This window comes from Lemur catta, chromosome 2 (assembly GCF_020740605.2).
Source record: "Lemur catta isolate mLemCat1 chromosome 2, mLemCat1.pri, whole genome shotgun sequence".
Classification (NCBI taxonomy): domain Eukaryota; kingdom Metazoa; phylum Chordata; class Mammalia; order Primates; family Lemuridae; genus Lemur; species Lemur catta.
This window is the reverse complement of record NC_059129.1, coordinates 145,357,060-145,372,734: the sequence shown is the minus strand read 5'-3', so window position 1 is coordinate 145,372,734 and position 15,675 is coordinate 145,357,060. Positions and strand designations below refer to the sequence as shown.

At 46.9% G+C, this 15,675-nt stretch overlaps 1 protein-coding gene across 5 annotated transcripts in view; it reads left to right on the top strand.

The window, feature by feature from the left end:
* RPS6KA2 (ribosomal protein S6 kinase A2) overlaps window positions 1-15,675 on the top strand; it is a 222,377-nt gene that overhangs the window by 77,068 nt on the left and 129,634 nt on the right. For 3 of the 5 annotated variants that reach the window (XR_006733598.1, XR_006733597.1, XM_045544724.1), the window contains exon 1: window positions 596-769. The exons of 1 other annotated variant lie outside the window; for it this stretch is intronic. Coding sequence is in view for 2 of the 4 variants with exons in the window: in XM_045544724.1 (XP_045400680.1) it covers window positions 671-769 (99 nt within the window). In the remaining 2 variants the exon portion in view is untranslated. Of the gene's footprint in view, window positions 1-465; window positions 770-15,675 lie in introns of those variants that run through there. One more of the 5 variants, XM_045544721.1, reaches the window with a different exon arrangement.

Sequence of the window (15,675 nt, the reverse complement as noted above, 5' to 3'; positions counted from 1 at the left end):
CTGATTGGTGGTTGCGACGGCGAGGGGCGGGGCCAGGGGCGGGGGTCGCACGAAGTGGGAACTCGCAGAAAGGAGTGGAAGCAGGAGGAGGGGTGAGCACCGAGGGCAGCAGGGCGGCGGATGCTGATTGGAGGTAGTGGCGGGGGCGGGGCGCTAGTGGGTGGGGCAGAGGGCGCTGATTGGCAAAGGTGGGGGTGGGTGGGGATGGGCGGAGCGACGAGCGATGATTGGCGGCAGAGGCAGGGCAGGGTGGGGCTGCTCCGAGCTGATACTCACAGGGAAGGAGGAGGACGAGGAGGGGGAGGAGCTAGCGCCTGGGGCGGTGGAGCGACGGGCGGTGATTGGCGATAGCGGAGGTGGGCGGGGCAGTAAGGCGCGCGCTGATTGGAGGTAGTGGCGGGGGCGTGCCGAGGGCGTGGCGTGGCGTGGCTGCCGGGGCCGGTGCTCGCAGCCGGGAGGCGGAGGCGGAGGCGGAGTGAGCGCCTGGGGCCCCGGCGCCGTGGCCCACGCGGCCTGCCCTTTGTGCCCGCAGCCCGCGCCCCGCGCCCATGGCCGCCGCGCCGGGCTCGCCGGCCGCACGCGCCCGCCCGCGGCCCTGAGCCCGCGCCTGGGATGCGCCGGGGATGCGCGTGCCCCGGGCCTGCGGCTGCTCCGGGCTGGGCGCGGGGCGATGGACTTGAGCATGAAGAAGTTCGCCGTGCGCAGGTTCTTCTCCGTGTACCTGCGCAAGAAGTCGCGCTCCAAGAGCTCCAGCTTGAGCCGGCTAGAGGTAAATGCCCGCGCCCGGTGCGTGCAGGAGGCCGGGCCGCTGCGCCCTGGGCGGGAGTCGGCGGAGGATGCTGCGGGTTCCCGCGCCCCGCCTGGGTGTCGCCCGGCTGTGACCCGGAGACCCACGTCAGCGAGCTGAAGTTACCCGAAAGCTGCTCCGGTTTCCCTAGAATTGAACAAAAACGGCTCCACGCGTATTGTCGGGACTTGGTCATGATTGGACGGTCCGTGGGAGCCGTCCTACCTGCCTATCCCCGAGGAATTGCTGTCCCGTTTGCCCAGTGCCCCCGGCTGCACGGATGTGGGCGGGTACCCTGCGCCCACCGGGGTGCTGGGGCGGGGAAGCGGTTCCGTCTGTGCGGCCGGACTGCGCGTGGTGTGGGGCGCCCGGAGTGGGGCTCATGGTGTGGGGCGCACGGAGTGGGACACACTGTGTGGGTAGATCTTGGGGCGCTCGGTGTGGGGCGCTCGGCGCCGGCACCTCCAAAGTCCTGGTAGTAGCGCCGCCCACGCGCCCCCCGACAGCAGGTATCCGTCAGGATCCCGTCGGCCGTGCCCAGGCGGGGAGGTACTGCCTTGTCAGGCGGGGCCTCCGTGTGTTTGAAGTCGGTGTAGAACTGACAAAAGAGGAGGAAAAGGCAGCAGCATAGAGCTCGGGCCGGTGTGACACGGTGCTCAGCGGCGAAGCGCCTGATGCAATATCCCCGCAGGTCAGCTTGGGAGGGATTTGTCCTGAAAATCCAGGGGACTCCGAAAATCCTGTCCTTTCAGCCAGTCCCTCACCTTGGCATCTTAGGGTTTCCAAAAATCTTCTGTGGATGGTTGGTGTTTTTTTTATTTCAAGGATCGAATCTTACTCTCTTAATCCCGGTGTCCAAATCACGTTGCTAAATCTATAGATGACAAAACCACGAAACATGTCTAAATGAAAAAGAGATGTTCTGGTGGGAGGCTGCTGATGTGACCTAGAGATTCCGTCTGACGCTGCCTTGCCTTTGCCCCAAGGCTGGCACCGTGGGGCTTTGGCTGGTTTGCTTCAACTGGAGCAGTCTCACATATTTCATCTTGGGTTTCTTTGTCCCAGCTGCCGTGACACTGGACACGCGCATGGGTTCTGTGACTATTAAGACATCTTTAAGCAAAGCTCAGGGGTAGACACAGAGCAGTGGAGAATTACTTGTTTAAAAAGTTTCATTTGTGGCATCACCAAATCTGAATTGGGAGTACTAGGTCGGATCTCTGTGGCTGGCTCCCAGGCTGGCTCCTGAGGGTAAAATGTATGTTTTAAACAAATAAAACTATTAATCCAGTAATGGAGGAGGGCTTGCTTTAAGCCAAATGCTGAGAAATTAAGCATAAGTTCAGTGAGACAAATCGTTCTCCTTGGGCACCCACACTTTAAAAATCTGAAGTTGACAAGGTCAGAAACCCAGAACAGTATGTACCTTTATCCCAAATATGTTCTCATTGCCTATTTCATCACCACACGTGGTTTATTAGACAGCTCCTTGTCTCCTTTAATTTACTGTCCTTGCCAAGAAGAGGCACACATGTGAGCAAACTCTAGGTGCTGTTTAGGAAGAGAAGCGCTAGATGCTGCTGACCTGTGGGTTCGGGAATGCCGTGTAGGACGATACGCTCCCCTCTGGGCTGAGGGTTCAGCAAAGAGAGTGGGCTGTGGAGGTGCCTCCAACAAAACACTGTGGGAAGCAGGTGGGGGTGGGGGTCAAAATGAGGTTTCCTGGATGTGAGAACAAAATTTCTAGAAAACACACGTAAACCATCGGATATGCAGAAGGTCAAACGGACTAAAAAGAAATGCCATCTATCAGCAAGTAATCAATGAGCACTTGCTGTGTGCTGGATCCCGTGCAGGGGTGCGGAGAGAAGGGCTGATGAAGGTGGTCCACACCAGCCCAGTGCTCTGTTCTTTACAAATGCACTCAGCAGCTTCCTGCACTTGATGCTTGTGAAAGTCTGGGGAGCATGTTTTACTATTTTTATCCTATTGCTAAAGGGAAAAAACCCTGAGAAATGGAGGGTCTTGTTAAAAGCTTACCAAGAAATTCATTCTGTAAGTGTTTATGGAGAACCTGCCCTGGGTTCTGGCTTCTCTGGGCACTGCACATCCAAAAGGTACAACACGTGGAAGTCTTGGCCTCATAGCATGTCCACCTGGTAGGGACTCTGCTAAGTGCTTTATTCTGTGCTTCTTCCCCAGCTACCATCCCATACTTCCTGGAGAAGCCTGTTTGTTTGTGTAGTCACAGCCCTTTGTAGGCCAAGAGACTCTCATCAAAAAATGCAAAATGTAGCTGGGAAGGCCTGTCAATAGTGTGAGGTTGAGAGAGGGCAGAAAGTGCTGAGCTCAGGTGTGAATTTCCTATGTTGGTACAAATGAAAAACATAACTCTTTTTATAAAAAGAAACCTTTTGAAACTGTTTCCATTAAATCTATATTTCATAATATACACAGGAGACTTTGAAAAATTTTGTTATTTGAACTTGACTCTAGTGATATAAACAGGAAATTAACAGTAGTTACTTTGAGTTTAAAACAGTATCATCTTTATTAAAAGGCTTTCGGGGAGAGACTCAGTCCTAATGTTTTCACACTTGCTTTTAAAATTAATTTTACATCTAGAACCCAACATTTGGTAAACCCTAAGTGATGCAGAAGCTGGTTATTGAGTCATATATAGAAACAGTTTATGAGTTATAGCTTAAAATGAAATTCACTTAAATGTTTTGTCCTACAGCATGGAACCAAGTGAGATGGCCAAGTAATTGACTCTTACACCTACAATTTCGAGAGTTTCTAAAGGGAAACTGGGTATCTTGCATAGACTTCAGTGGGCGTGCCCTAGAAAGGTGTCAGGGCTGTGAGACCCTCACCCAGAAGAAAGCTGTGATTTCAGGGCATTGGTAACATTGCCTGAGAACCACAGCACCTGCGGGAAGGGGTGACCCTCGCCTCATTCAACAGCACATTTTACAAATGAGGAAAGGAGGCCAGGGAGGCAAAATGATGTGCCTGTGCTCAGCACCTAACATGTTTCAAAGGAAGGTCTCACTGTGAGAGCAGGCGCTGTCTGTTACTGATTCTGTCTGTTCTCGTTGTGGGTGGAGCATGATGGGAGGGGGCCATTGTTCTAATTTTTAAACGAAAATTACTCTGGGACATTTTGGAATGTGCTCCATAACCTAAAATTATTCTAAAAAACTTTCCTGAAAGTTAGAAAATTCCAGGTGAATTTGATCAATTGCACTTGTTTGAATTCTCACTTTCATTTAGCAAGGCAGTTAACCTCTTTAAACCTCCTTTTTCTTCACTGTAAAATGGAAATGATAATAGTTTCTACCTCATAGGGTTAATAGGAGGATTACTGGGTTAACTATATGTAAAGGCTTAACTTGGAGCCTGGGTGATAAAACTGCTCAATAATTGTTAGCGGTTGATATTTCCTGGGTATTGATGTTTTTCCTGTTTTTCAACGTCTACCAGTTCTGGCTAGGCCTGAGATTGCCCTGTGGCCTGCAGGACTTATGGCTTGTGTTATCTCAGTGGTAAACTCTGCCTGGTAGCAGATAGTTCCAGTGTCCTTCCTGAGCACCAAGGGGAAGAGAAGGCTGCAGGTCAGTCCTCCCAGGATGTGTTCCAAGCTGTTTCATACGATAGGACTGGCCCTATTAAGATGAGCTACCATCATCTGGCTGGGATAGGGATATCCTCTTCCTCACCTTGCACGTCTGTCCTGTGAGTGAGTCAGTGCACTTACCAGTGAATGCATTACCCACATGGGGTGCCTGCTCTGAGCTCAGGTGGCTTTGAAAGCAGGGGAAGGCTCCCTCATCGGCATCCCATCTTTGCAGAACTTCCAGTCTCCTGGGCTGGAAGGAATCTTCCTCCCGACCCACGCAGCCTTCCCATTCACCAGGCGAGCCTCAAAAGGTGTAATGTGCAAGCTCCAAAGCTTGCTTTCTGTTCCCTCTAGGAAGGAATATAGGTTTTAAACTAATTAAAGGTGATTTATTCAAGGTAAGATATCAACTAATTTGCTAAGAGGTATCAATATGCAAAGTCGGTTCATTTAGGAAACAGTCATTTGGTTTGAGGTTGCCAAACCAGAGGGTTGTCTTTGATGACTATTATTTGGGCCTTTTGAGCTGTAACTGACATCTCTACCAGAGACACTGGCGGTGAATGAAGAAGACAAAATTCAAGCTCTTAACTGGGATATTGATAGTATGAGCTGTTGAGTGGAGGAAGAATTTCATTTCATTTATTTATTTGCTCAATTGTTCACACACTTGGAACAGTTTTAGCACATACCATGTGTATTGTGCTAAATAATTAGATATAAAAATAGGATCCCTGCCCTCTCTTAACATCTAGTAATAAGGGCAAATAAGTCAAAGGAAGCTTGCTATTAGGGTGTAAGTCCTGTGAGCGTATTGATATTAGCAGCATTGGATTTAAATGGCCTGATTAGATCAATTGTCAATTTATTTCTATTCCCAGTGGTCTCAGATAGTTGGCAGTTATCTTTGTGCACGTATGGATATATTTTAATTGCCCATCCCTTTTTAAGGAGGACATGGTAGGCTAGTAAAGTAAATGTTAAGGGACTCTTAGCAGATGTTGGGAGCAACGTTGGCTCATCATGGATGCAGGGAAAGCTTCCTGGAGAGCTCACCATTCAGGCTTATTCTTGGTGCTTGCTTGGAAGGTAAACTGCTTCTAGATCTTGGGCAGTTTCCAGGAAATCCATTTCTAATTAAAATAATTTTCAGGTACTCTGAATAAATGCACCCAAAGAGATTAGAGAAGACCACAATCAGTCTTAGTAAATATTCAATTTGCACATCATTTTGCTCATTTATACTTTATTCTGTTTTAAAGACACTAAACTTAGTTCCTTATTTGTGGTCTCTGTTTCTGTGACATGCCTTATTTTTGCAATTTCATTACATGATTTCTCTATTTACACCCAAAAGAACTCCCCAAAGTATTCTTGCTTATTCAAAACTGTGTGAGAAAGCAACTAAAAACATTGAGATTTTTCTCCTTTTCCTTCCTTACCTGTGCCTTTCCGTAAGCCCGCGTGCTGTCTTCTGGCCCACCCTCCAGGCAGCAGTGACTGTTCCGTCTGTTTTTCACGCATTTAGAAGTAGAAGAATGAATGGAAGACACTGAATAAGAAAAGGGACATCTGTCCTCATCATCCGACTTACCAAGTACCTGGGATTTCACCCTGTTTCTTGCCTGTGGGGGTGAATAATTTCTTAGATGTGGCAAATTACTAAGTGGTGGCAGAAACATTATATGAACCGTCTGAGGCAGCTTCCAGGGCCACTGGCCGTTGGGGGGAGGGATTTTAGCTTAAAGATGACGGGACCGTCCAGGTGAGCCGGTGTCGCGCTGCCAGTGGGAAGTGCCCCTGTGACGCGGGGGAAGCAGGAGTTCCTTCCGTGGGACATAGAATAGGCAACCAGCAGCTTAGCCTGATACTCCACCTCTTTTCCTCCAAGGTTCTGTGCTCGTTCAACGAGCAAAGCTAGTCTAAGACTAGAGGCATTTCTAGAATGCTCTACTTTTATTTATGATTACACTGAATTGTGTTTTGTGGCATTTTTCCCCCTGCATCCTATGTTTGTTGATCTATTTTCACTGGTAAAAGCTATTAAATTGAACTCCAATAAGTAAAAATTATCAACAAATAGGCTGTTAAGCTACAGTGTGATTTAATCAAGCAAATGGATCAGACACAAATATTTTCCGTGTAAAATACTGTTAATCATATCTGATTTGCAGCTGTGGGAGAAGCCGCTCCCGCTGCCTCCTAGCTGAGGCGGCAGCATGGTGCTGCAGCTACAGTTCAGCACAGGAACCCGCACACCAGGCTGTGCAGAGTCGGCGTGCGGTAACCACACACCTATGATTTATTACCAAGCTGGCTGGAACCAGTGTTTCAAACCCGCCAAGATGCTTACCTGTCCTCGTGTGGTCATTTGCATCTGTTTCCTGAGATCCGTTAGAGGCCACGCCCGGCACCTGGTGACCTGAGGGCCCTACTTGCTTCCAGCCAGCACGTCCTCCAGCGGTCAGTGCATCCCTGTGAGGTTTGGCCCCGGGCTGGGCAGGCTGCCCTCGCCCTCCTACCTGTGGAGCTGGTATTCTGCACCTCTGGAGCCAGGCAGTGTCCCTGTGACCCCTTCCCTGCCAGGCACTGGGCCCCGCGCTGCACATTTCTCCTGCTGGGGACGTGCCCGCACCTTCTCCCAGCCCCCTCAGGTTCTTGCTCTCTGCCTCACCTAACAATCCTTTTGAGTGCCAATCTCCCCAGTGACAACACAGGGGTAACCCTATAATAACCGCTCTCCTGAAGTTATTGAATGCATGAGAAGCACGGTGTGCCTTGTCGGGGGAGCGCTTGCACTTGGGCGTCTGTGAGCCGCACACAGCTGACTGGCGTTGGGGCCTGTCTGTGAGGCTCCGCGCTGCGTTTGGGGCAAACGCCTTCGCTTCCTGCCAGCCTCCTCCCGCGCCCTTTTTGTGCACACCTGCTCCTGCTCCGAATTAGGATGATCACCATGGCGCTGTCTTTTCCTTGGTTGTAGCTATGTTAACATTACTTAGCATGATAGTTTAACCTTCAGTGCTGTCATTTGAAACATAATTCATGGAAACCGCTGCTCTGGTAAAACAAGAGCGAGTTCCTGCTGTGTCTGGCGTGGCCCCGTGTGCCCCGTGCTGGCGCGGAGGGGCTGAAGGGCCGTGTCAGGAGAAGGGCTGAGGAGCTGTAGAAATAATCCATCTTTTTAGGGAAAATAATTATTTCTTCTTTTGGCTACTCTATCTCTTCTTTATGAAATTAGTAAGATGCAAAAAAAATGGAAGAGTGAGTGTTTAGGTATTGCCGGCATCTCTGCTCCTGTTGCCAAAGAGACGAAGGGCCCGAATGAGACTGACAAGCTACAAAAAAATATGCTTTCTACTCATGGAGTGATTCGTGGGCCGTGGTTTCACAACCTTTGGATTTGCAGATGGACAGTAGCCAAAATGCAAGTCTGGGGCCTGCTTTGGAAAGCACATCTCTGCTCAAAGTGAGCTGGAACATTCTCTGCAGCAGGACATCCCGGCCACACATCCTGCCCAGGCCCTCGGCTTGCAGCTTGTACTCGCTAAATTGTGAGGCCGAACTTATGAGGGAAAGGGGCAAAGGAGTTTTACTTTGAATGACGTTATTTGGCAATGGTTACGGTAGAAATGCTCTAGCGACCACTTACGAAGTTGCTCACACGGCTCCCAATTTTAACGTCTTTAGCCCAGGATAATTGCCACCTTTCTAGAACTAAAGTCGGGTATCACATTAACTTCCAAATATATTTTTACATCCGGAGTATCCTGTGGGCAGTCTCTTTCTAAGGATGAAGAAACAAGAAAGCTGGTTCTGAAACGGAAGCCTGGAGTAGTGCCACAGTCTCTGGAGGAGCCCCGGGGCTCCCCATGCACATGGCCGTCAGCTCTCACGGGCACCTGCAGCCCTGGAGTCCCTGTCCCCAGTGAAACTGCGGAGAGACCAGTGCATCATGTCCCACGGCCACACAGCCTGCTTGTAAAGGTGCCAAGACAGACCCTACTGTCTGTGACTTGCTAAAACAACTCTGTTGGTTGGTTGACTTTGAAGATACAGTAAAGAAAAACAGACAAAACAAATAAAGAAAAGACAATTTATTTTTAGAACACCTTTGGCTTCTTGAATTCTGCTTAGTTTGCCATCACTTCAGGGAACAGGACAAGGGGACTGCCAGAGTCAAAATAAAAATTTTGGCTAACTGCCTGCATCCCAGGGAACCCCAAGACAGTGCCAGTTCCTTTTATATTCCTAGATCTTAGCAAAAAGAGAATGCTTGAATTTTGATGTGCAACCCAATCAAGTCTTTGCAGAATCCAAACCAACATAGACTGTGAATACAAATTTTCAGCCCAATGGGGTCTGCGGGAGCTCACGCGTGCAGTTTCCAGTGTGCTCTCGATGGTCCTAAGCGTGTAGACCTCTGTCTCCGGGTCTCCATTAGGACATCACACTGTGGTGCTGAGGTTCGTGACAGCGGAACTCCAGCAGCTGATGTGGGAAAGTGAGCCTGATGTGTTGAAATGAACCGGCCACAGTCATTTTGTGTGCGCTGGTGTCGGAGGGAGAAGAGGAGGGCCACCTGACAGTTTCTGCCCTGGGGTATGGCGTGGTCACCCCACGTCTGTCACATTCTGGGTTTTGAAAGGTGCACTGAGTCACACGTCCTCCAGCACAGCCAGGCTCCCGGTTCTGTCCGCTGTCTGGGGAAGAGCACATTGTCCGGCAGTGTGGACACCTCAATGCTTTGGTGCCCATTCGTGAATTTGTAGAAAACCTTCTCGAACCAATGTGTGGTCTGTGAAGCTAAACACGCTGGCGCAGATCTGGAAGGAGCAGCAGGCTGGACTGCGGGTTTGCTCCGTACCCAGGGAGAGCCACGAGCAATTGCTGGGACCTCTGCCCTTCAAGCATGGTTCAGGCCGCAAGCAGGGTTGGGGGGACAGGGGCTCTGCCCTGTACATGCTCAATCGGAGACACCTTCAGACAGTGACTTGCTTTGCAAGTTAAAGCAATAGATAAAATTGTTTTGAAAAAGCTGCACGTTTCCTGTTACTCTGCAGTCTGTTTACTACAGTGACATCTTGACTTCAGCTGGCGCTGCTCCTTCTCCCAGCGCCTGCCCGCGCAGCTGCACGGTGCCCTGCAAATCAGGCGGTTTATTAAACGCAGTGTCGGAAGCATTAGTATAAAGCTGGAAATGCCACTTCAAGTGAAGGATTCCAGGTAGAGGCAGGCATGTTTCAGGACTGGAATCTTTCCTGATCACTAAATCAAACTTCCCTTCCAACTTAGAAAATTCAGACACGTGCTTTGCACTAAAGACTTGAAATACTGGGAAAAGTCCTGAAAAGTTAATACAAATGGGCGGTTCTGTTTCCTCTGGCTGAGCTCTGTCTGGGAGCCCGGGAAACACTGTTCAAACACTTATCTTTTAAACAATAATTACGGAGCAGGAGTGGAGGAGAGAGAAGGCCCCGGGGGGTGCAGCCAGCAGAGCCACAGGTGCAAGGACAGGTGCGCAGGAAACAGAGGCAGAGGCTGGAATTGGGAAGACTTGGTAGTGGCCACTTAGGAATATGTGTCCAACTGTAGGAAGAAAGGAGTGTCCCAACTATAAAGTGATGTCGTCCTAACCCAGCATGTTTTCCTCCGGGAATGTGGGTAGCAGCACATGCCTAGGCAGTGTGATAAATGCACTGCAGCCATTGGGCTCCGCAAGGTAGTTTCCAACCTCAGTGGACAGACAGGATTAGCCACCATAGGTGGGGATACGGGGGACAGGGCTCCGGCACAGAGCCCAGCATTTCTGCCTCCCTCAGCCTGGTGTGTAGCTCAGCGAGAGAGAGAGAGCTAGTGGGCGCAAGCCTGTGATGGATGCCACACATCTACAGGAGCCACTGTGTGTTACAACTTCACACGGGTGACCCAGAGGTATATCACGTCTTCTCCCAGGGAAGAGCTACGGATTCAGAATTTCCCCAGTGCGGCAATTGCAAGGCAGATAAACATCTGTCAGTGGACCACTGAGATGCCAGAAATGATACAGTCACCATTTATTTCTTCCATCACACCTGCCCACACCACACCTGCTGACACGGGCAGGTGAGAATGTGGCCAGGCTAGCTCCCCCCGCAGGGGTCTCTGCAAGTCGAGTTCCCTCCCTCCTGCTGCCCGGGTCTGCACGCTGAGGCTGGTGGGCACAGCCCTTTCCTCCAGGTGTTGAAAGACCAGTGAAAAATTAGAGGAAAAAGAACAAAAGAGGCCGTGGAAAGGGATGGTGCGGAGAATGTCGGATGCTCAATTGATCCACGTGTTTTTTCAGTGGAGTTAGAGGATAAGGCAGGCAGAGAAGCCAAGACTACTTTGTTTTTAGGGAATGTTTTTGTATTTAAGTGACTTCAGAGAGATCCGTGTTCTATGTGTGCACACACTATGCATGGCATTTTCCTGGCCACAGTGATGAGCTCAGAGTCGAGAGTGTGGCCTCAGTCAAAATATTAAATAGGATGGAGCTCGAGACCGCTGGGCAATGGCTGTGGAGGGGCGTGAAGCCCGGCGTCCTGACTTGCAGGTTTGCAGCCATCTGTGACCATAAAGCTAAGGACGGAGCCAACACCCAGAGGAGGGCACAGCCAAGAAATCTTAGAGATCTGAGATCTCCAAGCCTGAGGTCTGTATTACCCTGGACATCTTAGTTACATGATCCAAACAATTCTTCTTATTGTTTAAGCCAGTTTCATTTGGATTTTCCCTTATGCAAATAAGGGCACCCTGACACACCCATTTACCCCATTAACTCTTTACAAGAACCCTAAAAACATAATATTGTTACTCCTTTTCCTAGAGGAAGAAACTGAATACAGTGTTACAGGGTCCCTGGTGAGGAGCAGGATACGCTGTACATGGTGGGGTGTACCCATGAGGTGGGCTGTAGCTACAGTTAGTTGATCTTTTCTCAGAGGTTGGACGTGAACCTGGTGATGTGTTTATGTTATTGGTTCATTAGAGTGAATGGGCATATATGGCATATTTAACAGCCTCGGGGATGTTGGTGGGATTCTGCAAATGTCTACATGTGAAAAATATGAGCATGTCTTAATAAGATGTGTATTTGGAAAATACAATACTTTTAAATTTATGTTTCAAAACATAGTCAACCCTTTTTCAAATTTACCAGTTTAGTTGATATGGTAAACCAGGAAAATTAAGATTAACTTTCTTTCATTCATTGAAAAAAAGTGTGTTATTTGTTTGCAATCTTTCATTCTTTTGGGGTGTTTAGTTGGTCTATCTAAGGATGCTTTTGTTTCTTTTCTACTTTTCTTTCTCATAATAATCTCCCAGGTGAAAATCTAGAATAGGTAGGTAATAATTTAAAGGAGTAGGATTCAAAAAAGGTAGGAATGAGTATTGATTGTAGGAAAAGCATTTTATTTATTATACTCAGCCTTCCAGCTTTTAAAACTATTCAGTTATAACTCCGTATAATAAATGTATATGCATATATTCCTTCACAGTGTACATTTCATGAAAACACTGTAACAGTGTCTCCTTGACCATTCCTTTCCACATGCTTTTGTGTCCAATGTATGCCTGCACTAACTTTTAACTGTAGTGATCATATTTGGACAAATTACTACAGGGAATTTGTTGTATGAAACAATGTACAGAACTATGACATACAAGATAAAGACTCCCGAGGGACTCTGGGTGCAGGTAGCCCTACCTATCCCAGAGGTATGCACGGTCCTCGAGAGAAACACATTTCATACTAAATGCATATTTAAGGGTTCTGTGTCATGAAACGTGTAACCCAGTTGCATGGGATTTTATCTGTGTTAGTCATCATGAGTTCTTTCCTTCACATTGTGTCCTTGATTTTTGCTTTTAGAGGATGGGCAGCTAATTTTGAAAAATCACATTAATTTCCTGTCTGCTGCCGTTGTCTGTGTTGGTTGGATTATCTATTTGTTTGTAGGGAAGAAATGGAGAACCATTTGCATTTACCTCCCATGATACTGCCAAGCTGCTTGAGAGTGAAAAGAATAATTTATGACTTGCTATTTATGCATTTATTAAATAACATGCCACACATTGCAGCTGATGGCTCGCATGCTCATATAGCCATTTCAGAACACCTTTTTTACATGCTATGTACCGTTAAACATTGCTGTTTCCAGCAAGCTGTTCGGTAGTAAAAGATACCATGGTTTGCTGTGAGCTAGGCTGACGCCACGGCATTCACTCTAGCCCGGGCAACAAAGTGAGACTCTGTCTCCAAAAAAAAAAAAAAACAAAACAAAAAGATACCATGTTGAAACAAATAGCAAGAGATACAATGAGGAGATGGGAGTGGAGAAAAAATTGAAACAAGAGAAAAAGAGTGAGAATGATTAGAAAAATATATGAAGGAGAACGAGAATAAGTGGTTCAAAGCTGATGAATTCTCTTTATATTGAAAGAAGCATAGGAAGCTATTTCCTGAATCCCTGAATATTGCAGTGTGTGAACTCCACCATTGTCAAATAATTAGAGATTAATAAAATATACTTGACACTAAAGCTTTTCTAAATAAAGTGAAACTTTTGATAATTCAGAATATACAATGTTTCAGTGCTCCCAGGCCATTGATACATCAAACATTGTAGCACACCACTGTAGTTACAGTATCACATCACAGAAAAATAAGGAGAATCATCTAATCTAACCACTAAGCAGCTGAGCAGTCCGTTCTGTAATAACCCTGAAAGTATTAATAGATCTAAATCAAGGTTCTGCCATTTGTCTTGTACACAGAACCCAGTTTTCAAAAGTCTTGTGCATACCTCTGGTGTCTGAACAGATTTTAGAGCAGAGCTGCTGGGATTGTGTGGGTTCCGATGTGATCTCATGTGGTCTCCCCACAGCGCTAGAGAAGCCCAGTTTGAAACCCAGGAGTCTAGAGTCTGCGCAGACATTCACCAGGGGAGGAACTGATTCCACCCTCCTTACTTGGGCCTCCCCATCATCTTCACCCCGTAGTCCTACAGTGCACAACAGCACACCCTGCCCTCCCTTCTGCCCGGCAGTTTCCAAACGGCAGTGGAGATGGGGTTGAACTGGGGCCATCGCTGACCCCCGACATATTCTGAAGGTGCCCTTCAGAGCAAATCCCCAATCTTCGATTGTTTACTCATTATTTTCTTTTGTAAATGTTTTGTTTTGTAAAAATACCCTTAGCTTCCTGGTTGTTTGGATTTGGGAACAACATGACTTTGTGCCTAGATAGATCTCAACTTTAGAAGAAGAAACAGAACAAACACGTAAAGAATCGCTCCCACCCACGTCAGGCCAGTAGTCTGACAAAGTTGAAACACTGTTTCCTCTAAGAGCAGATATGGACTGAGGGGCTTTTCTGTGAGCTTCACAGCAAAAAGGCCCTGAGAACCTTCTCCTAATTTTTAAAATGTTGCCTGCATCTGAATGGTACCCAGGATATTTGCTTTAACAGTCTTTGATTTTTAAACTAATAAAAAGGTCATGTTTTCCTTGAGACTCTGAAGTTACTTCTGATTTTGTCTCCTCAGAGAGAAATAATCCTGAATTTCTTAACTAGAAATTCTTACATAGGAATTGTTTTCCTTTCACCTACCAATGGATTGTTAAGTTAGATGCGAGAATTTTGAGTCAAGTGTTTTTTTATTTTTTGTAGCACCAAAACAGATTAAATTTACATGGATATAGAGATACTTGTTACCACCCTACCAATAAAGTTATCCAACTTCTACACTGTGAGCAGTTGTTTTATATAATGTCTGAGAGAAACATTGTTTATACCCTGTGGGACTCTGTTTTGAAACTTGCCTTATTGGCATTCTAAATTCTCTTGCATAGTCAGGAAACAAATTTCCGGAGGAAATGGCCTATCATATATTAATCCAGTGTCTCTTGGGAGTCTTTGTGAAAAATTCCAAAATCTTTCCTGAGTATTGACTCGGAATGAAAATTAGATGTGTGAGAAGAACGCAGGCCTCTCCATTCTGTAAGTTGTGCCGGAATAAAAGGCACCAGGGAAGTCTCTTCTTAGGAACCATCTCAGTATTTGTTTTGTTCTAAATTTCCCTGAATGCCATAACTTTTTTGTTGTTTCTGTGCACAGCTTTATGAGATCTAACTCACATGCCATAAAATTCACCCATTTAGCGTGTAAAGTTTCATGTTTTTAGTATATTCACAGTTATACAATTATCACCACAATCTAGAACCTTTCAAAGCAGAACCCTGTAACCCTCTGCTGTTGTTTCGCACGTAACTCCGCCCCACCCCGCCCCACTACACCCGCCCACCTACTCTCTGTCTCCATAGAGTTGCCTATTCTGGGTATTTCCTATAAATGGAATCGTAAAATACATGGTGTTTTGTGACTTGCTTCTTTCACTTAGCATTAGATTTACAAGGTTCATCCATGTTGTAGCAGGTACTTCTCTTTTTTGCCAAGTAATACTCCATTGTATGGACGTAACACATTTTATTTACCTATTAGTAAGTTGATAGACGTTTGGGTTGTTTCCACTTTTTGGCTATTGTAAGTAACACTGCTATGAGCATGTTTGTACAGGTTTTTATGTGGAAGTGCATTTTCATTTTTCTTGGGTTTATAGCGAGGAGTGGGATTGCGGGGTCATCAAGTAACTCTAGGGTGAAGCTCAAAAGGGAACTTCCAGACCGTTTTCCAGAGCGACTTTAACATTTTACACTCCCACAAGCGGTGATGGAGGATCCGATTTCTCCACCAGTTCCTCATCGTTTTGGCCACAGCTACCCTGGCGGGTGTGACGTGATCACCTTCTTGCGGTTTTGACTGGATTTCCCTAATGACTGGTGGTGCTGGACGTCTTCCCATGGTTTTCTGGACTGTGTTTTCTTTAGAGAAATGTCTGTTCCGCTCATTTGCCCCTTTTTAAAAATTAGGTTGTTTATCTTTCTTTATTGAATTGTAAGAGTTATTTATATATTCTGGATACGAGTCCCTGCCCAGATATATTACTTGCAAATTACTTCTCCCCACTGTGTGGTCGTCTTTTCATTTTCTCGGTGGTATCTTTCACAGCATAAATGCCGTAACTTTTTGTTAACCCTATAATTCCACCATAATTTGCAGTCACTTTGAAGTCCCTATGCAACCCCGCTCAGATAACCAGATTTCCAGCAGAGTATTGTGTTCAGAATGTATTTGTGCAGAATAAAATTCACAGTTCTGCTTGCTTTTTCTCTTGCTTTTCTCCTA